General features: G+C 33.1%; 2 protein-coding genes and 2 long non-coding RNA genes across 4 annotated transcripts in view; 3 read left to right on the top strand and 1 right to left on the bottom strand.

Moving 5' to 3' along the window:
* LOC149483991 (uncharacterized) overlaps window positions 1-21999 on the top strand; it is a 418879-nt gene that overhangs the window by 213304 nt on the left and 183576 nt on the right. Inside the window, exon 2 of the long non-coding RNA XR_016316380.1 lies at window positions 14822-14842. This is a non-coding gene — a long non-coding RNA (uncharacterized LOC149483991). The remainder of the gene's footprint in view (window positions 1-14821; window positions 14843-21999) is intronic.
* On the bottom strand, window positions 51-10265 carry Apt1 (Acyl-protein thioesterase 1). The gene is made up of 6 exons (XM_089701597.1): window positions 10079-10265; window positions 9865-9963; window positions 9752-9783; window positions 9439-9652; window positions 9184-9357; window positions 51-469 (listed from the first exon to the last, which is right to left on the bottom strand). The coding sequence occupies exons 2-6, from the start codon at window positions 9913-9915 to the stop codon at window positions 278-280; spliced, it is 663 nt and encodes a 220-aa protein (XP_089557723.1). The 5' UTR covers window positions 9916-9963; window positions 10079-10265; the 3' UTR covers window positions 51-277.
* On the top strand, window positions 5174-7042 carry LOC149484019 (uncharacterized). Its single transcript, XR_016316376.1, has 3 exons — window positions 5174-5695; window positions 5819-5880; window positions 5955-7042. It is a non-coding gene; the product is annotated as an uncharacterized LOC149484019 (long non-coding RNA).
* LOC149484017 (uncharacterized) lies at window positions 15363-17813 on the top strand. Its single transcript, XM_089701600.1, has 2 exons — window positions 15363-15555; window positions 16391-17813. The coding sequence occupies exon 2, from the start codon at window positions 16398-16400 to the stop codon at window positions 17022-17024; it is 627 nt and encodes a 208-aa protein (XP_089557726.1). The 5' UTR covers window positions 15363-15555; window positions 16391-16397; the 3' UTR covers window positions 17025-17813.

Below are 21999 nucleotides of genomic sequence, written 5' to 3'. Positions count from 1 at the left end.
AACTGATTCTTTCCTTTTTTATTACAAGGGTATGGAATAATAACACAATATTATCGATAATAATAATTATAACTTTTATTAAGTTCATCGCTAATCTTAAATTAAAATTAAATATTTGGCGAAATAAACCAAACTGACTAAGTTTAATTTCATATCCAGAGTATTTAGACACCCGAACTATGTAACCTTTGGAAGATTATTTTATAATTATTTCAAATCATTTTAATTAATATAAAATTATATTTGTAAGTACATTTTCTCTTATAAGTATAATAATTTATTTGACCGCGGGCAACCTTTTCTCTATAAAAGTTTTCATGTCTTTTAGTTCTGCATCCGACGAGCTGTGCGATAAACCTTGGTAGGTAACGAATTCAATATTCTTCATAAATGTCTTTAAAAATACTGCAGTCATTTGTCCCCATTTATATGGCACTACTGGATCACAGTCGCCGTGAGCTTGGAATATCTGTAAATAAAAACACTTGTTTTATTGCCATCTTAAATGAAATAAAAATCATTTGTAGGTCTTGTACCTTACACGTCTTCGATATACATATCAATAATTGAAACGGCCGACAATGGAGAAGGACAGTTTTCCGATACACTGTCTCAAAGTGGGAGCTGAAGGCTTAGAGGGAACTAAGGGGCGGAACGTGAAGCGGGTTAGAGGGGCAATGGCTGATTTTGAATATATATCACTTTTTAATTGCTTAATAATAAAATAAATTAAGGGCCGATTTTTCAATGCTTGGATAAAACTTATCCGTCCAATAAAGTATTATACTATAATATAAAAATGTCACGTAAACTGTCAAATACGGGCAATTAGAATACGTTTTTAAAATGGTAGTTTTATACAATATTATTCGAAGAATACGTTTTAACTAGGGATGTAACGATACATGATTTTGCCGATACGATACCGATACCGATATTTGTAGTAATGTATCGGCGATACCGATACCGATACCGATATCGATGGCTTGGTAGAAAAATAAATGCATAAAAAGTTACCAACATTTAACAGAAACAACTGTTAATCGTATTCTTTTAAATAAAAATGCCAAATCAAAAAACAACAAAACTGTTATAATTTATTTTTAAATTCACTTTTTCGCGTTTAGTTCAGCATATAATCTGAAAATTTTAACTATTTACTGGACAAGACGGCCGTTCACATACCATAGCGACTTTTTAGCTAAGTAATTTAGTATTTTTATTTTCATTTTGTGATTTTTTTTTTATTTAGTAATAAAATGCTTACCTAAAACGTCGTTAAGCTACTATAACTACTTTTAAGCTATGACTTTCGTTTTAATTTAAATTTCAAAAACTTTATAATCAGCGTTTAAGGGCTTTTGGATGCTTTTGTACTATGATTCTATATACATAGTTGTACTAAATTTTAATCTTACTAATGTTAAAAATTTGCTGCTGTCTGAGGCTTTGCTCTCGGGAATTACATCCTCTAGGTCAACCAATGGAAAGGAAAAGGATCAAAAGCTTTTAGGTTTAAGTATTAAGGATTTAAACACTATCTAAATTAATGGTTTTAGCGTCTTATTGTGAGTAACAAGTATTTTAAACTCTTTTACTAAATGACTCTTTTAAGTTTTCGATAAAATTAACCTTTATTTCTCGTCAAGTTCACGTTTATTTCATTACAGTGGCTCATTAAGGGGTTAAGATTGAGATAAATCTTCTCGCTTTTCTTTTTTGGAACCGTATATTCATTTAGAATTGCAATTTTAACGTTATTTTATAAATATTCTTCTGCGAAGCCATCATACGAGTCACGGATATGTGAGTACATATAGAACCACAAACAATGTAAACATAAATCGTTTCCTGAAAAAAAAATTACGACTTGTGCACAAGGTTTTTGAAAAAATACACCCTGGTTTCAATAGGGCTTCAAGCTCTTACATGTGGGATGCTCTTAATAAATAATGTAGAACCGCTTATCAAATGATTAGAAGACTCTTTCATCCACATTCAGAAAATATAATATACCAGAATATGTGGAAAATAACAGGAGGTAGAAAACTTTTTATTTGCTACAATGTAAAAAATACAAATCTTAATAATCTAATACATATAAAGATAAGAAAAAATAGCAATAGTTGCAAAATGGACTCCCCGTCAGCGGGTCAAAGGTAGTGTACTCCTAACAATTTTTGTATCACCATCTCTAGTACATTGCTTGACAGTCGATTACTAATTCCAACCAAGGGGTAAATTACATAATTAATAAATAGTTTTAAAAATTAAATAGTACAGACTGTCTTTCTTCTCTTTCTCGGTTACAGAGACAAATCAGAGTCTAAACAGAGAAGTACGATTGAAAGTTCGCACTGTCGTAACCATTACCTACCAAATTTTCGTAACTTTGACTTGTTATATTTTCCGTAATTTAGCTGCTAGATTGTTTAAAACTTAGTAAACCTGATCAGAAACAATACGTCTTGTAAAAGAAAATCAAAAACAATCGGTACTCTGCTTGGGAGCGACATTATTTCATCATCACTCTCATCCCCAAAACTGATGCATCACCAGAATCGGATAACTGCCTTTTAGCTAAAAAATGAGGGTTAGCTGCTTTGTAGCTAAGCAAAAAAGTGTTATTAGAATTTTTCCTAAATAAAATTACTTAACTAAAAAAGCGTTAAGGCAAATAAGGTAAGGATTTCCATTGGAATCGTTATATGAAAGCATATCATAAAGCAGTTATAGTCCTTTTGCGTCCCTATAGTCAAGTATAATCTGATAACGTACTTTTAGTCAAGTAAAAAGCTAAAAAATGATTATTAAATCTAGCGGTTAAGGTACTTTAAAGGAAATTTAGCGAAGTAGTGTTGGTTAGACGCTTTCAAGTTATGGAATCGCTGAAAATTGTGTTACTTAACGGCTTACAATATTTTCATATATTTATAACTATTAATGCTAGAGAAATGATTCTTTGACAGAAAGATAGAGAATTCTGAACTCTATCACCCTACATTTAAAACTGAAAATTGACCATTTGAGGGTTAACGGCTTTTTAGTTAAAGGACGGCAGTATTGGTAGAGTTTTTTCAGAAAACAAAGTGCGCACGCGCGGGCGGCCTCCCGCATCGTTCATTGGGCGCGGATTTTTTTTTATGCGGAATTATTTGATATCAAAAAAATTGGTTGTTTGTAAAGTAGGTTTACGATCGAGATGTTTACGTGATAACATAATGCAGTGGCAGCGCTCGAGATGAAACGGGAGATCGGTCCGTCTCTCTCTCGTTATACCTGCGATCGCGCTCGTGAGGTTTTGGTGTGACACAAGTTTATGAACATGTCACCTGAATAAAACGATTTTAAAAAAGTTATCACGTTAAAAATTAAAAAAAATTCAAAATTATTTATTTCTTTCCTTTACATAAACAAATTTGTGATTGGAACACTCCTAGTAAGCAAATAAAATGCTTGTGTCAGGAGGTTCCGCTCTTCCTTAACACTATTACAGAAACAGAAATAAAACAATATGAATGAATACAATGCAAAAACATAAAAGAAAAGACAGAATTTAATAAAAAAATATCGGTATCGGTTGATTTATTATCGGCGATACCGATATATCGGCTTGCCGATATATCGGCCGATATATCGGTATCGGTATCGGTATCGTTACATCCCTAGTTTTAACCAAGGATTGAAAAATCAGCCCTTATTAATATTTTTTTATGTTTGGTATCTAATTTTCTCGCAATCAATTATTTTTCCTTTATTGAAACCGCGGGAAACAGCAAGTAAAATATGTTAAAATATTATAACATATTTTTTCAAAATTTCTGTCTCAGACTCGTGCTATTTCTATAATTCGTAATAGTATTTATTTTATCCTTCTTCATTCATTACTGATAATGAGATGATGAACCCTAATATTCATAATATTAGGGTATAACGTTAATTAGATTATTATATAAAACGATTGAGCACTCTACAAAATATTAAATCTTTAAGAAACGTAGGACATTCACATTTATAATACGAGTGAACTTAGCTGCAGGAACTGCTATTTCATTAGAATTTCAAAATATGCCTGTTTGGCCTTTATTCACATATCTGTAATGCAAATATGATTTAAAATACGGCATTCATCCAAGAAAATTATTGATAATTATTGACCACTTCTAGACTTATCTGGATAATTTATAAGCATGTCCAATCAAAATGTTAACTGTATTTTATTTTTAACAGATAAATACGTAGGTATTAGAGTAGTCTAAAAAAAATATTTTTACCAATCTCACATGAGATTCGTTCGCGGTGTAAGAAATCCAGAAAGCTCAAAATGAAGTTAGGGTTACCGGCTACTAGCTTATTTCAACATTCCGGTTGAAAAACAAAAGTTTATCCACACATACCTAATAGTAGATACTAGTAGATACAAGATGAAGAGTGATTCGAAATAATTGGAATCCAATTTAAGAAACTGGAAAGACTTTAGGGGGACAGGACTTTTTTTAATCACATATGCGTTTTGACGTTTGTTACCTCAAAACATTTTGACCTCGCCTTTTTAAATTCAAAATAAGAAATCGGAATCGGCGGTATCAGGACTGCGGTATGTATGACTACATATTATATTGTTAACAGAGTAATTTTGTTGGTGATGATCGTCTCATTAGATGTAAAATTGAGGAATTTTCTAGGTTTAACCTGTAAAAAATTTGTGTACCTTTGCTTCAGCTTTCCACTGATTTGAATACAGGGAGGATACACTCGCTTCGCTTTACTTTACACACATAAATGCATGTACTTATGTAATTCCTTTTATATATCACGCTGCACGATTATGCTGAATATGCTTACATTAAAATTACTAAAAAAAATTAAAGCGACTTCAATTTATATTATTTTCCATTACATATAAGTCGCACACTTATATCCAAAATATATATTATGTACTTATGATCAATTAAATAACATTTCCTATTAGATACCTATTCTTATCATTATCATTACCTATATTTTATAATCGAGAGAACTATGTACTTTGATTATTGGCTACAATAATATAACTTTGTTCACTATACATAATATTATGACAACAAAATACAAACCCATATGTAAAAATAAGAAAATTAGTTTTTAAGGTGATGAATTAATTTTTCTAACATTTACGGCCCTTTTCAAACCTACGTAATTTTTATATTATTAAAGTTGTCGTGATGAAAATTCTTGACAAGAAAGTTCAATAGTAACACAATACGTCTACCGTTTTAGAAACATGATTCCATGATATTTTCTCGATAGAAAAAAAATACAAAGTTCTCATTGTTATTTTTTTATAATCTCTGGCATCTTCAAAATAACAAACGTAAAGTTACGACTTTTTGGATATTAACTATAAAATATACAACCTATACGTCTACCGATTTAGAATTTTGAAATATGCGATGGTTTTGAAATAAACAAGAAATACTTGAAATTAGCGCGCGACCAGCCAATATAGCGAGAGCCGCCCTGTACCTTCCTACCCCGATCGCTGCACGAGTCATTCCCGCTACGGCCGTCACACGGGGAACTTGTGTCGCTCGCGCAATCGTAAAAAAGGGTGACAACACGATAAGACAAATGGGGACAATAAAGAAAATAAGAAGAAGAAACATAAAGGTTGGAGAAAAAAGAATGCTTACAATTGGAACAAATTAATGAAGAAGTTGGTTTTATTTTAAATTTGATGATAATTGTATTATAGACGATGTTTGATATGTACCCCTGTTTTAAGTACATAACGAATGTGTAAGATTTTTTTCATTTATAGCATAGATAATCTTTTCAGAAATCCGGAATCCAGAAGGAAAATAAACCCACTGATTGTTCACAATGTGAACCCACTCCTTCGTAAGTACCTTTATTCAGTCAAAAATGTATGTTATCAACGTTCTACTGGTTTTATCGCATGATTCCATTTTTAGCAAAAAGCAACAAAGTGCAAAGAAATAAAAAATCATGGTGAACTTAGTGGAAGTATGGCGGACGTGATATGGAACAGGAGCTCATTGGAGTAGTATTATATTTAAAAAAAATACGAAAAAATTTCAAGAATTACATTTCTTAGTAGGTGGTAGATAAGTATGTTGTATAAAGAATTTGATGTTGATATTTATTTCATTTATACTTACTACACCTGTGCGGGAAATTGCTTAGTACTAAAACAGGTTTATATTCATATTTACATAGTAATGTGAGTTTTAATTTCGAAAAATTTTGTGTAAGTATATTAAATTGAGTTCCTGGGTGATCTGGAAACACAATTGGGCCCGGAAGATGGCGCTGCAGTCCCTCCTCCTAATCACATGAACCGATTTGGATGAATATTTGTGTGCACATTTCATTGTTGTGGGATGATTGGTTGATTCGTTTTCACATTAGCTAATATTATGTATTTTTGTTGTAAACTTAATTTAATGTTTATAAAACATTATTATTGGTATAAATAAGCCAGTGTTCGTCTCACATTGCTGTACCTGCCTACCTACCCTACCAGGGCCTAACTTTGTTCTGGCTATTTTATTTTGATTATTTGTAATGAATAATTACAATTATAATAGAGTGCAAAAAATAAATACATGCGTCAATATATTTTGTGTTTTTTTTTAAACAATTTTTCTATTTAAAAAAATATCATTCCGACCGCGGCTTTGCCCGCTTGGAATTAGGTTATATCGTGAATCCTGTTTTATCCCACAGAAGTGTTCAGTTCGGATAAAAAGTATCCTATGTGTAAATCCTGCCTGGATTTACACATAGGATACTTTTTATTAGCTATATTTTATCAAAATTGGTAATGTAGTCTTGACGTGATTAAGTAACAACTAACAAAAAAATATACAAATTAACATCCAAAGTTTCGCATCAGTTTTACTGTATTAGTGATATCTTCCACTCTTGACTTTGACTGAGAAGAATTAGGGTTTATAACTTCTTTCAGAAATAGTACCTTTCATTTCTGGGCATGATGTAATATCTACGTCAGCATCAAATTCTATCTAAATCAATTCAGTAGTCAACGTTATTGATTACCATTTCATTTTTTCAGAGTAACAATATTTTTTGTTATTTCAAAGATTATTTATAACCTGTATTATTTTGTAATAAAGTAAACATTACGAAATAATAATAATTATTAATAATGTCTAAGTAGTTGTTGGAAAGAAGATTATTTGTTTATAAGCAAGAAAATAAAACCAATAAATCAACAATTGAATAAATGTACAACAATATTATAACTGTATGACGACTCCATACATGTTTGTCCCGAGTCGGCCAGCGGCAGCGCGGCGAGTTTGCAAGAATGACTTCGCGCACACCCGCGTTCGCGATAGCGAGCTATTAGACTCCGCCCGCCAAGCAGTGGATTTTTTTTCGTGTATCGTCTTAATAATAACTAACATTTTCGTGAATATTATAGTGTTTTTGAAAATAATATGGTCAAATTGGACACTTGAAATATCGAACAAAATATGTGTGTAACCTTGGGTTTACCATTATAAAGTGTGAAAAGTCCCCAGCAATCCCATGGCGGCTTTTAAACTTATTCGGGGTCAAAGGTCAAAATAATCGGCTTACGCAGACGAGGAACTCTTCGCAGCGGATTCACCGCAGACTCAACGGAGAAAAGCACGCTATGGAAATGAATATTCAGAAGTGACAACGGGGACCGCCATTTAGGTACGTTTTAAACCCTCGTTTGCGTTACTCGATGTTGTAGTGATCTATTTTAGCGGACAATAAGTCCGCGGACTAAAATCCCTTGTCTACGCAGGCCATTAAATTATGCATGTTGTACCTACATGAAGTATTTATGTATTTTTATGTATTTAAATTTGTAAGGTTTCTAATATGAGATAGTATACCTGAATTCCTAAAATAAACTTGAGAATATGTACTTAGATGGTGATCGATCAATGGCCTCTTGAATTTCACAATACTAACATTAATGGTGATTTATGTTAATAATAATTACACCATTCACATTGAAAGTAAGAGCGGCCGTACACGGGCGGCTCGAGCAGTTAACGGCTGAGCGACGTACACGGCCTGCTCGAGCGATCAGTCTTTGACTGCCCGAGCTGTCGCTGCAAACGCGCAGTTGACGGCTTGAAGCGGTCGCGACGGCTCAAGCAGTCCGTATACGGCAGTGAACGAATGTCCATAGTTCACCGCGCGGTCGCGGCTTCAAGCCGTCAGTCTCATGCTTGAAGCGGTCCGTGTACGGCCGCCCTAAATATAGGTTGAGGCAATAATAAACCGCGTCACGTGTAGTTTGATGGTCTGCGGCAGCTTTGGCGAGCGAATTCCCGCGGCGGGAAAACCGCTCGTATAGTATGACCCTTAAAGTCGAGATAATTGAAGGAAAAGAAGGTGATAGAGATTATTTCTTGTCTCTTTCTTACCCCCAACTTCCCTGAAGTTTGTATATTGCATTGTGAAACTTTCAAGGTAGAAAGCTTAAAATTGGTATTAACTAAATTTAATTTATGACTAACACAATATTGTGCATATTTTTTTTTTAATTTGCCACCAATGCCTTAAAAGAGGAGTTGATATTATGTATATGGGACTTCTCACAGTTTACAAAGAAAAATTGGTAAACAGATTGGTAAACTGTTTGTTACCAAAAAAAATATCTGCCTTATTTATTTTAATGGAAACTTTCCCTATCCCCTAGAATAAGGGATGAAAATTATTGTGAGACTTTCCGCAAAAATCAATGAATAGAAAGTCAAATCTGATACAAGGGGAATATTTTCAATGGGATTTTTTATAACTAACCATAATATTTGGGTTGACTTGTATCTAATAAGAAAAGCATTATAATAAACAATACTATTTTTTCTTATACAAAGTTCTCAAATATATGATGTAAAAGTCACTTAACTATCCATACTATAATATAATATTATAAATGCGAAAGTAACTCTGTCTGTCTGTCTGTTACTCAATCACGCCTAAACTACTGAACCAATTTGTTTGAAATTTGGTATGGAGATATTTTGTTACCCGAGAAAGGACATAGGCTACTTTTTATTACAAAATATGTACCACGGGCGAAGCCGGGGCGGACCGCTAGTATTTAATAAATCAAAATAATTATGTAAAGATTCCTTCCTTTCACTCTTCTCTATAATATAACTAATTTACCGGTAGTTCCTTGGGAGCTTTAAGGCCTTCTGGGAAATGAGCATGTCTCGGCAGCCAGCAGGAGAGAGACATAACTCCAGCTAGTGGTTCAGGATATGTAAGAGCTGCATGAAGGGCTAATGCCCCACCTTGTGAAAACCCACCCAACAAAATCCGACCTGCAGGAATACCAGCCTAAAAATAATAACAATAAAATAAATTATGATCTAAATTCCTCCAATACATAAGGATTATTTTTATTTAAATGTTACTTGCTTTAACTTCATCTGATATTAATCCATGTATAAGTGATGTTGCATTTACGATGCCCTCTTCATCCTCTGGAGCAGTAGCATCTAATGTTCTTAAATCAAACCAGGAGGGCATTCGAAATCCTGCATTCAGTGTTACTGGTATTGTAGAAGCTGTTGGACAAATTACTTTTACGTGGGGCCCTCTGATTGCTGCAATTGTACTTGCCCATCCATGGCTACAATCATAAACACAGATTAATTGATATCATAATTAAATTCTATAAATCAAAATATGTACCTACTTGTTACAAGTCTAAGTCAAATAATCATCTTACCCGGTATCACCAAGTCCATGTAAAAAGATCAGCTGAAATCGATAATTTAATTTTTCAAGATTAAAATATTAAAAAAGAATCATAAAATCATCTTAACAATTTTATTAACTTACAGATGCTGTTTGTTTTGCTGTAGCAGCAATAATTACAGGGTTAGGTTCCATTATCCGATTACGTGAAAATTGATACAAGCTACGATCTGCTGCTATCACCTGTACCAAGCAAACCAACGAAATTATTGCGAAGGGCAAGTACACCACGTAATGTAGATAAAACTGAAAACTTGATAAAAACATGGCATATAGATTATATATATTTTTGACTTACTAGAAAATTATATCTGACTTAAATTATTAAAGTAATTATCAAGCACAAGTTATTTGATTAAAACCCTGTTTAACTTTCACTTATTACGTATGCTTCACTATAGTTCACTACCTATGTTTCAATACTTTAAAAATATGTTTGACAGGACGAGGCGCGAGTGGGAAATATGTATATGTTTTGTGTGTTTCCTGCAAGAAGCTTATATCTTATACACTGGAGATTTCGGTTGATTTCGGTATGAACATTTGACGTGTAACAAGAAAATTGTTGTGTTCTATCACTTTCACACCTAACTTGGTATTGCCACTGTTAATACGAAGTTTTCCCAAGGCTACTATGTATGCTGTAATATTCTGTGCAAAAGGTTAGTTTTTGTACATGAGTTTGTTGATAAATTGCCAACAACGTCATTCAGAAGCATTGTTGGATGAGACAATTATTATTTATGCTAAATAAAATAAGTATCTGAACCAATTATTAAAAAGCGATATTCCCTGATTATGGGTAGTTACCATAATAAAATTGTAGCAACTCTCACTTTGACAATATGACATAAGTGTCAAAAAAATTGCGTCGCTTCGAATATTTAAGTTAATATTGTTGCGTATTTAATAAATATTTTCCGAATATTAATAATGTATTGCATTGTGAAAAATTGCAGAAGTTTTTGGACACCAAATTCTGGCCTATAATTTCACAGGCAAGTGTATATTTACGTTATTTACAATATTCCTCAATACTCATGCATTTACCTGTTTAGAATCATTTTAATGGCAAAAATCGTCAAATTTATCATCACTTTACTAAGCAATCATGTTAAATAAGTTCTTTTCCTAATACTTTCATCATTTTTCAACAAGTTTTCAACAAACAAATTTAACAAGTAAGGTAACCATGATGATGGGTTTTTACGGATAGCGACGATAATATATTGCTAAACAATATTATGATGAATATTTAGAACACCATTTTAAAATTTTTTATACTAGTAATGAAACAACACACGACATCGGTATTGCACTCACATATTGTGGTTTGTTAGATACTGTGATTGCAAATGTTTAGAAAAATATATTCTCAACACGCTAACTTCGGATCACTGTGGCCAGAAAGTAGTTTTTGAATGGGATTGCATACCTACAATTAAAAGAATTAATGTTAGGCCTATAACTAGGAAAGGCATTCATACATTCAGAAATAATATTGATAATAAACTGCCTGACCTGAATGATCAATCATTTCATAAAAATCCTTGTGAAATGTTTACAAATCTTTTTAAGTTCATTCATAGTGAATATGAAAAAATATTTAAAATTAAATCTTTAACTATTACCAAGGATTTACCATTCAGCCAATGGGCAACTCCTAGTATACACAGATGCAGGAACGTTCTTTACGAGTTATATGGTATGAAACAATATAACAAAGACTTGTCATTTCTTAGTTATGTTAGAAATTATTCAAAAACATTTAAAAAAGTTTGTCTCACTGCCAAGAGTTTGTATGTCAGAGATAAAATACGCAACTCTGACAATAAAGTTAAAACGGTTTGGACAATTATTAATGGTGAATTGGGCAAAAGCCAATCGAATGATAGTACCATAAAACTTGTCAATTCTGGTAGGGTCATTGACAAAAGTGCTGATGTTGCGCTTGCTTTTGAAGATTTCTTTAGTAATATCCCTGCTAGTATAACTAAGAATTTAAATTCGTCTTCAGCGCTTGCAGAGTCTTTATTGAGGGATCATGTTGCTGAGTGTAACAAATTATTTGAATTGCGACACGTGACTGCTGATGAAATTGTTAAAACTTTTAAAACATTAAATTTAAAAAAAACATGGGATCTCTGGGGTATGTCTGTAAATTTAGTAAATAATATCATAGAAAACATTGCCAATCAACTGGCGTTTATATTTAATCAGTGTTGTGACTGTGGTATATTCCCTGATTTACTAAAATTTAGCAAAGTTATTCCTTTATTTAAAAGTGGTGACCAAGAAGACAGTAATAACTATAGGCCAATTTCCATATTACCAACTTTGAGCAAAGTCTTCGAGAAACTAATTTTAAACCAATTAAGTAGTCATTTTGCATCAAATGGTTTACTGCACGCCAAACAGTATGGTTTCACAAAGGGGCGCTCTACCACTGATGCCGGAGTAGCTCTTTTGTCACATATATACAAAGCATGGGAAAATTCAAAGAATGCTTTGGGGATATTCTGTGACCTTTCTAAGGCTTTTGACTGTGTAGAACATTCCACTCTATTACGGAAACTAAATTTTTATGGTATCAAAGGTTTAGCTCAGGATCTCATAGCTTCATATCTTCAGAACAGGGTACAAACCGTTGTCGTTAATGGAGAGAAATCTCGCGGTGCGCCGATTAACATAGGTGTTCCGCAGGGATCTATCTTAGGACCGTTTTTGTTCTTAGTGTATATTAATGACCTACCTTATTATTTGGAGGATATGTGTGAAATAGTACTGTTTGCAGATGACACCTCATTAATTTTTAATGTGGATAGACATGACACAAATGTTGACGAAGTAAACTCTGCTCTTTTACGCATATCCAATTGGTTTAATACTAATAATTTACTATTAAATACAAAAAAAACAAATTGTGTAGAATTTATCCTCCCAAATGTAAAAAAGGTGAAAAGGAATATTATTTTAAACGGGGAGGTATTATACCCTGTGGAATCGACTGTTTTTCTTGGTTTGACATTAGATGAGAAGCTTCAATGGGGGGCCCATGTTACCACCACCGCTGCTAAGCTCAGCTCAGCTGCATATGCAGTTAGAAGAATAAGGCATCTCACCGATGAAGAAACGGCTAGATTGGTTTACTTTAGCTACTTTCATAGCATAATGTCCTATGGAATTCTGCTATGGGGCAGGGCTGCAGATATAGAAACTATATTTATATTACAGAAAAGAGCCATACGCTCTATATATAATTTGCGTGCTCGAGACTCACTAAGAGATCTCTTTAAGAATACTGGTATCCTTACTGTACCGTCGCAGTATATATTTAATAATATTTTATATGTACACAATAACGCTTACTTACACACAAAAGTCGGAGATAGACATTGTTATGACACAAGAAACAGAAATAAAATTGAAATGCCATTTTTCCGGCTAGCTAAAGTTAAAAATTCATTTATGGGTCAAGGTATACGCTTTTACAACAGAATTCCTCATAATATTAAAGAGTTTAGTTGTTCTAAATTTAAAACTTATATAAAAAATGTACTAGTTCAGAGAGCCTATTACAGTATCAAGGAATATATGGACGATAAAAACCCATGGAGGGTTGTCGCGTAAAAACCACAGGACAGTTCTTTGGCATATTATGTTAATATAATTATTATGATGTTACATATGTAATTTGTAAAATTGTAAAACTGATATGATTAAAAAGAGCAACTATGGAGTTTCTTGCCGATTCTTCTCCGTAGATACTGCTTTCCGAATCGGTGGTAAATGTTAAAAATATGTACCTAATGACGTTTCAAAAGTGCTTCTAGAAGAAGTCTAATTGAATAAATAAATGTTTGAGTTTGAGTTTGAGTTTGTTCTTTTTTACATTGAAATTTATACTTTTTAACCTAATATTTTTCTGTTTTACGTATTTCAGCTTTCCAAAAATGAAATAAAAAGAAATAAATGGCTGTCCATAGTGCCTATCAAGGGTAAAATTTATCAACATGCCAGAATATGCAGTTTGCATTTTAAGCCTGAGGATTACGGTCCAGAAAAAAAATACCTTTTGAAAAGTGCTATACCTTAGTTTGCATTTTAAGCCTGAGGATTACGGTCCAGAAAAAAAATACCTTTTGAAAAGTGCTATACCTTTTTATTTACCACATTCTTGTTACTGCGTCTCAACTGATAAAGTAATTTTAATTATATTATAATTAACCACCATGAAACCATTAGTAACCGTAAGTACAGCTCCTGAAAGACATACGAATTTCTGAGAACTGTAATATCGTTACCACACATCAACACTAGCGATGCAACTCTCCCTTTGGAATATTGAAAAGTTTGAGACTGAAGCTTGAGTAACCAAAACGATGTTTTAATGTATGTAGCACTCATTTTAATTAAAAAATCGTAGTATGAGATCAAAAGTTATCAAGCGTTATTTAAAACTATCATTCTCTACCAATTAAAATGGTATGTACCTATAAAGATGATAATTATTCATGTAAGTTGACCAGTAATATTATAATATAAATACTGTTAAAAATATATGTCGTTATTATTTATAGACCATGATTTTTAGTTTTTTTTATTTCGAAAAATCCTGAATATACAAACCAGTGTGGTCACCCACAGAAAGAGACAAAAAACAACACTGACGTCATTCAAGGTTATATTTTCTTGTGACAAGTTAATGGTCATAGTGCAATCTCCAGTGTATTTCAAGAAACAACATAGTTTGCTCCTGTGACCACTGTATGCCGCTCATAATAGTCTCGCACATCAACGAAAAACACATAAATTCAAAACGGACGGCGTCTTGACGCGAACTGAAGTCGGCCGAGTAGTGTAGAGAGGTACTTCGAGAACGCACTTCGGGTAACTTCGCGCCCTTTGACTCGGGCGCAAAAACCGACAACAAATGGAAGTCGGCCGAGGCGAAGTAAAGTTGGACGAAGTAAGCCGAAGTGCCTCTCTACATTATTCTATTCGTCTAACCTCGTTCAACTTCGCGAGTAATGTGGAGGAGGCATTAGATATAAGCTTCTTGGTTTCCTGTGTGTATTTATTACATATAATAAAGTCCCCCACGAACGTAACGACTGTATTATAATTTCATTATTCGTACATCTGAAACATTGAAATAATTACTAACTTTATTCATAATTTTTATTTTTATTTGAAGTGAAACTTCTTTAGCGGGGTTGGAAAAAAATATAATGTAACATTTTTTCGTTACGCCGTACGCGTGACATTTTTCCGTTACGCGCCATCTTGTTTTAATCCCTTACACGCGTGATTGACGTATTTCTGTAAAACTTTGCTTAAAGTAAATTATTTTTTGAAAATAAGGTCATAAAGAAGTTTCACTTCTTACGTGTGTACACTAGTACACGCACACATGTTTTTATTGAATCATATTGAAACGCGCTAAATATGTACGTGTGTTAAATATGTAAAATGCGTGTGTTGTTGTTACTTGTTTTTCGTATAAATTAAAATTTACTTGCTAATTATCTGTTCAATTTTATACAACGTATGTTATCTGTGTATATTATACATAATCTGTAAATGCTTTGTTATTATAACTTTCCTCTGTGAATGACTATGGTTTTTCATTATTGTTGTGCTGATAATTGTGGATTTAATCGTTGAATTTAATAAATACAAAGTGTTTAATTTAATATTTGCACAAATCTATCACAAATAAGGCACGATTCCAGAGCTCCGGTATCTCAATTCTTGGATTCATGTATCTAGGGCGTGAGTAGTCATAACTTCAAAATACTAATAACTATGTCTGACTTTTGACAATGACTATAGGTATTAGTCAGTTCAATAAAGAAACGAATCTTCAATGGCGGCCAAAGCTGACTTTGACAGATGGTAGGATCATCAAAACAGAAAATAAAAATAACGTAAATTGATAATTAATTTATTAATTATTTCAAATTGTTTGTTGACAAACTTTTTTGTTATTGTATTTGTGTATTTATATGAATTATCATATTTACGTATACAGAATGTAATAAAATGCTCATAATACTTGTAATAAGCCCATAAAACTGAACAACTTTTCCCAAAGAACATATTTTGTCAAATTCCAATAAAACATTATTTACTTTCGCAAATGCATAATTGTCATTGTAAATTTATGATAAAAACTATTATAGGGAAAATCAAATACATTTTAGTGATTTTATTTTTCCATTTTTTTTTTGCATACCATACGGCCGTGTGTGAGCGAGAGGGAATGATAAGCGCCGCCATTGAAGATTCGTTTCTTTAAAGAACTAACTAATACTTAATCTAAATTCATGTTGTTATTGCAATTAGTTTCCTTCGTTTGACCGAAAATAGTCATTCCACTTCACTTTATTTCGCATCTATTAAGAATATAATATCAGAAATATTTTTATTGTTATTAGTAATAATTATTTTATTAAAGATGAACTTCATACAATATGTACTCAATATAGCTTTTTGTTTACAAATTTACTGTTTTACTTATAGTTTATCGTTCTAAATGTTCAGATCAGTTAGTAGGTATTCTTTACAATTAATATAAAAAACTTAGTTTTGTTTATTAACATTGCAGAAACGATATGGCAACTGCAGATGATATATCCGTAAGAGTTGGAAGGCTAGAGATAGAATCTTCAAAAATAAATAAGAATTTGAAAGAGGATAATCCATTTGTAAGTTCGGTCCTGAAGAAAAGCTCTAATTCTAAAATAATTCCACAAAACAAATGCATATGTCATACTCTAAAGAAGAAACACACCATTTGTAAAAGGAAGCATAATAAAATACTCAAGGAACCTGTATTAAAGTTGTCACAATCTTATGGTAAAAACAGGAGAAGTGAATGTCAACAGCATTTTATAAAAGGGAACTTTTCAGTGTTGTCATTATTAAATACAAGTGAAAATTTATATTTGCATTCATTAGTGGACACATGCAACCAGTTACACATATCAACTGAGAAAAGAAAATGCAGTGACAGACCTACAGATATCAATGATAATAGTAAGTGGTGGAGAAATGATGTTGGGAATGACAAAACACAAAATCGAGAACCCATTTCAGAGAGAAGTTCTTCAAGTTCCTGCTCTCAGCAGGCCCTTAATCCTCCTTGTGATGTCACAATTGATGAACTGGCAAGTTATTTTGAAACATTAGTACATATACCAAAAAAGATGTCATCAATGGCTGAAATGATGTATATATAATACTAAATAAATATAAGTACATGTTATAAGGTAAATGAAAATATTAATTATACAAATTTATTAATTTTATGTATTGAGAATTTTAATAACCACAATTTTTTGTGATATTTTTTTTAAAACTTTGTGTCACACATGTTTAAATCAATAAAACATTTTGTAATTCTTTGTGGTACATAGGTAAAACATTCTAATTTTTAATTTGCATTCACAAATGTATGCCACAGATAATCTTACAAATATGAATGTCCATTTTTATTAATTACAAGATAGATAATTTTTGTATTTACTAATATTATAAAATCTTTAATGAATGTTTAAACAACCTGTATTAAGATAAAATAGGTGTTTCATTTGTCCAGTCTATGATGGCTGTTTGTCTATATATTAAGTGTAATTTCAAAATAGCTTAATTGCTGCTAATGCATTGCATTAGCTAATTCTGATTTTGAATATTCAACAAGCAGTTCCCGTGTAATGTTTAATTTTCAATTGAAAATACCAAAAACAGGTAATCCACATGGCCTAGAAAATTTCAATGAAAAAGAGTTTATGAAATGTTTTGTTTGAATATTAATAAATAGAAGGATATTCTCACAACATATTATTTTTATGAAACTGGGAACAAATAGTTTTCAAAATACTGTCTAGTATAATGAAAAATTATGAATATCTTAAATATTACCAGTAGAATTGGCACAATATAATTAAGTATAATATGTAAAGTTTAGAAACATTAATAATTATAATATCATTGATTGATAGTTAAAAGCATGATTATTTTATTTTTCACTTCTGTTTTCATTTATGCTACCTTAATTATTATTGGTCCTGAATAAAGTATATTATCATATAATGCAATATTGGCTACTTTTATACCCCTCTCAAAATAATGTTCATTTTTTGCTAAAGAAAAAATCTGTGTACCAGTACACATCGTACTGGTACACTGAAACATTTGTTTATCATACTAATATTATAAACAAGAATGCTATAATGTATAAGTTCACAATACGTGGATGGATTTGGATGACACTATACAAAAATATAGGTACATCACAATAATACATGAGCTATGGAAATCATTGTAAACATCACAACTGGATCGTCTGATATTATATTTTTTGTACCCCTGTTATAAATGCAAGAAGCCCATTATAACATAGTGGATTTTTGAAATTGAGTGATAGGTTTGAAATGTACCTGCTTTAATAGTTAATATTGATAAGTGTTGTTTTAAAGGGTTATTTATTTCGAAGCCATATAATAAAAGAACTGAAATCGTGGCGTGCTTTTCTCTAAATCTATATGGCACGCCCGCGCCCGCGCCGCTTGTGTTTGACGTGACGGCTTTGACCCGCGGGCCGCGCGGCGCGCCTAAAATAAGATGATCGCCGTGTGCTTTACTGTCCACGTAATAACCCCTATATTTATTAGATTTAGAGAAAAGCACGCCTCGATTTCAGTTCTTTTATTATTAAACGCGCAGAGGCCAGAGGACCAACGCTGTACGCGCTTCAAACGAGATTCTAACGCAACCTTGTAAACCTCAGCACGCGGGTCGCGGGAAGATCGTGAAACGCGCAGATAATATATGTAACTTATTTTTGTTATATTCGATATATAGATTATATTCGATACAGACTCGTTGTAGTCTCTCGTAGCTTCTACGTTTTTTAGCGAGCGCGCTTCACACAGCCCCGTCTGTCTAGCGACAAGCTAGCGCGACCGGCAATTGAGTAATTTGAGGTTTGAACTTTGAGTGCTCCGAATTGTTCATGTAAACAAAAAAAAATATTAAGGGTTTAAATTTTAAATTGCAACAAAATAAAAATAACTACGTTAATAACAACCGACTTCAAAAACGGAAAAGTAAAAAATAAAAAAGATTTGATGTCGGTCACTCGGTGCACGGGCTTAATACTAAGTGCTTAGTGCTTGGCACCGACTTCAAACCTACATATTTAATAAATACAGTAGAACCTCGATAAGTTAAAGTCCAAGGGAAACACAAAATATTTTAAGTTATAGAGGTTTTAAGTTATCAAGGGTCTATCCATTTTTCACTGCTTCTATAGCTTTTAATTTATCAGCATAGGTGAGGGTTGTTAGTTTTTTTTTTGGACTCATTTTAAGCTAGTTTTATCACACAGTAAGTAAAGTGATGTTTCCAGGACAACAATCAAAAACTTAAGATGCAAGTAAGTTGTTGTCATAAAGCTAACCGCCGCAAAGCTTTGAAGAATTTCGATAAAGCAAACAATAGGTAATGTATTGTTTACGTTAACAATACATAGTAAACACGTGCAAGCAATAAATACCGAAACCTTTTGTTTTGACACTCTTTCAAAATGACTCATTGACAAATAATTTTATGTTATAGAGGTTGTGGAAACATTTCTTGAAGTTACTGAGGGCCAATACAGAGATTATTTATTTAAGTTATAGAGGTTGCGTATTTTAAGTTAAAGAGGTTTTGGGCTCTGATGGGAAGGGAACACATTATTTTTTGAAGTTACAGAGGTTTTTATGTTACCGAGGTTTAAGTTATCGAGGTTCAACTGTAGCACATCTAAATAATATAAAATAAAATATAAAATAATTAATAATATCAAATAAAATTTTTATGGGACCTATTCGACACCATTAAGCATCAAACAAAAAAGGAATCACGTAAATCGGTTCGAGATCTCGGAGTAATCGGTGTACATACATAAAAAAACACGTGTGGCACTCGGGGACTGCCTCGGTAAAGCTATTGCATGCTATGCCTTCAAGCCACACCTCCGTGCCCGTCGAAGTGGGGAGCGTGAGAATATTCGTTACGGAATTTCTGAATTCGGTCCCCGCGCTCAAGGCCCGCGATAGAAGCTATGCAATAGCTTTAAAAAAATATATAGGTACATATATACCAGCCGAATTGATACATAACCTCCTCCTTTTTTTGAAGTCGGTTAAAAATATTTAGCGGCCCAATAATGTAATTCAGAGCTCTGAATCGGACCTAATTACTAAATTATGACGATTTTGATTGTGATAAATTCGAAGCACTGTTTTAAACGTCAGATTTCTTTATTTGGGCCGCTGCGCTAGATAGATGGGGACTGATTCACACGCGCGGCGCGCCTTTGCACTGAGTTTGCGTGTAAGCGTGAATCTATACAAACGCAATATCTATATGCGCAATATCAAATACAAATCGGCGTCCATGGCGCAGACGACCACGAAGCGCTATCCTGACACACGCGTCAACTGCGAATTTTAATTTTTCCTTTTTCCTCAGTGAAATGTATTGTGATATATAAGTACAATTCACTGAGGGAAAAGGTATATGACTGGATAGGCTAACAAAGTACTTATAGGTTAGTACAGACACAACGATTTGTTTAAGTTCTTCTAAGTTCTAACAGTTAGAAGAACCCAGTCATCTGGTAGTAATGCGCTGCTGTAGCTTTCTATCTCTCTTGTACTGTAAACTGTCTCTCTCCAACTGTCTGTCTCGCAATACGTTTCATTACTTTTGACGTGACAACGTCTTAAATTAGGTTGCGACTGGGAGTCACTTATGAAAAAGTGTAACGCTCGGTAACGTTACGATGAGTCACCGAACGAGAGAGAGGCCCACCGAATGCCTTGCGTCTCTCTCCCACTCAACTATGATCGAGAAAAAGACGTTGTCACGTAAAATCTTCGCCCGTAAAACCGACTTTACAGGCAACCATTTTTTGACGTGACAACGTCTTAAATTAGGTTGCGACTGGGAGTCACTTATGAAAAAGTGTAACGCTCGGTAACGTTACGATGAGTCACCGAACGAGAGAGAGGCCCGCCGAATGCCTTGCGTCTCTCTCCCACTCAACTATGATCGAGAAAAAGACGTTGTCACGTAAAATCTTCGCCCGTAAAACCGACTTTACAGGCAACCATTTTTTTTATGTATATTTAATACTTAACAATCGAATTAGCGTCTGGGTAATTAATTTTAGATTAAGTTAAACAAAGAACATAATATGAAAATTACAGACATTCTAAAACAATTTGAATTTTTTTATTAAAACGAAATAAAAAATTGCGTATGGCATTTTACAACGACAAAAACGTCTTGCAATAAAAAAATTATGTCTGATGGATCTATCTAAAGACAAATGATTAAAAATTACGCGTTAAAAAATGACTTTAAAGATAAGGATATTGTCCTGTGCAGATAAGATGCGCACTAATAAAAGCAACCACTACCGCCAGCCCGGACTCTCACCGAAAGAGCAAGAGAGACAGTATATAAAAAAAATCACCTGTTCTAAAATCATCTCTCGAAGACGTTGCTACCTCCTATACTATGACGATTAAATTTTATGCAAGGGTCAAGCAAGACATTTTCTGCGAATGGTAATGACGTCGTTGGGTAATGGGCAGTGATGGTCGCTTACCCCAAAAGCGACCACTTGGTTTGTTGCCCGCGCTGCTGGTAGGTTTATTGCTATTGCTATAAACTACTATTAACGATAGCAAAGTTACCTGCCAATTTTGACGACATAGCTTAAGATAGGTAAACCTACTTATTGTATCTAAATTATTTCAATAAATAAAACATACAACCGTACCAACCTATAAACTACTGAGTACTGTAAACTAAACAACGTAATTACAAACGCAAAGTGCACAGCGCAACCCGTTGGCGCAACCTGTGGCGCAACCAGGTACTCAGTAGGTACATTTTGCTGAGACATTTTGCACCTTGCATCCCAATCCAATCAACATCAGTCATCAAACTCAAAGTCACACAGACATTCGACAGACGTCTCTGTTTTGCAGCTGTTGACTGATATCAAGATCTGTGAATGTCAACTTGTTTTTTTCGATCTTTGTTGTGTCGGAGAAAACACGTGCCATTGAGATTTTTGTTAATTAACTTGTTGAGAACACTCTTTTTTAGTGTAAACTGGTAGTGATAACCAAATTTGTGATTGTCTCTATATAT

Source organism: Colias philodice, chromosome 12 (genome assembly GCF_061535455.1).
Source record: "Colias philodice isolate Cphi_HAF_F1 chromosome 12, ilColPhil1 Martin Lab GWU primary, whole genome shotgun sequence".
NCBI classification, from domain to species: Eukaryota; Metazoa; Arthropoda; class Insecta; order Lepidoptera; family Pieridae; genus Colias; species Colias philodice.
This window is presented reverse-complemented; position numbering and strand designations above follow the sequence as displayed.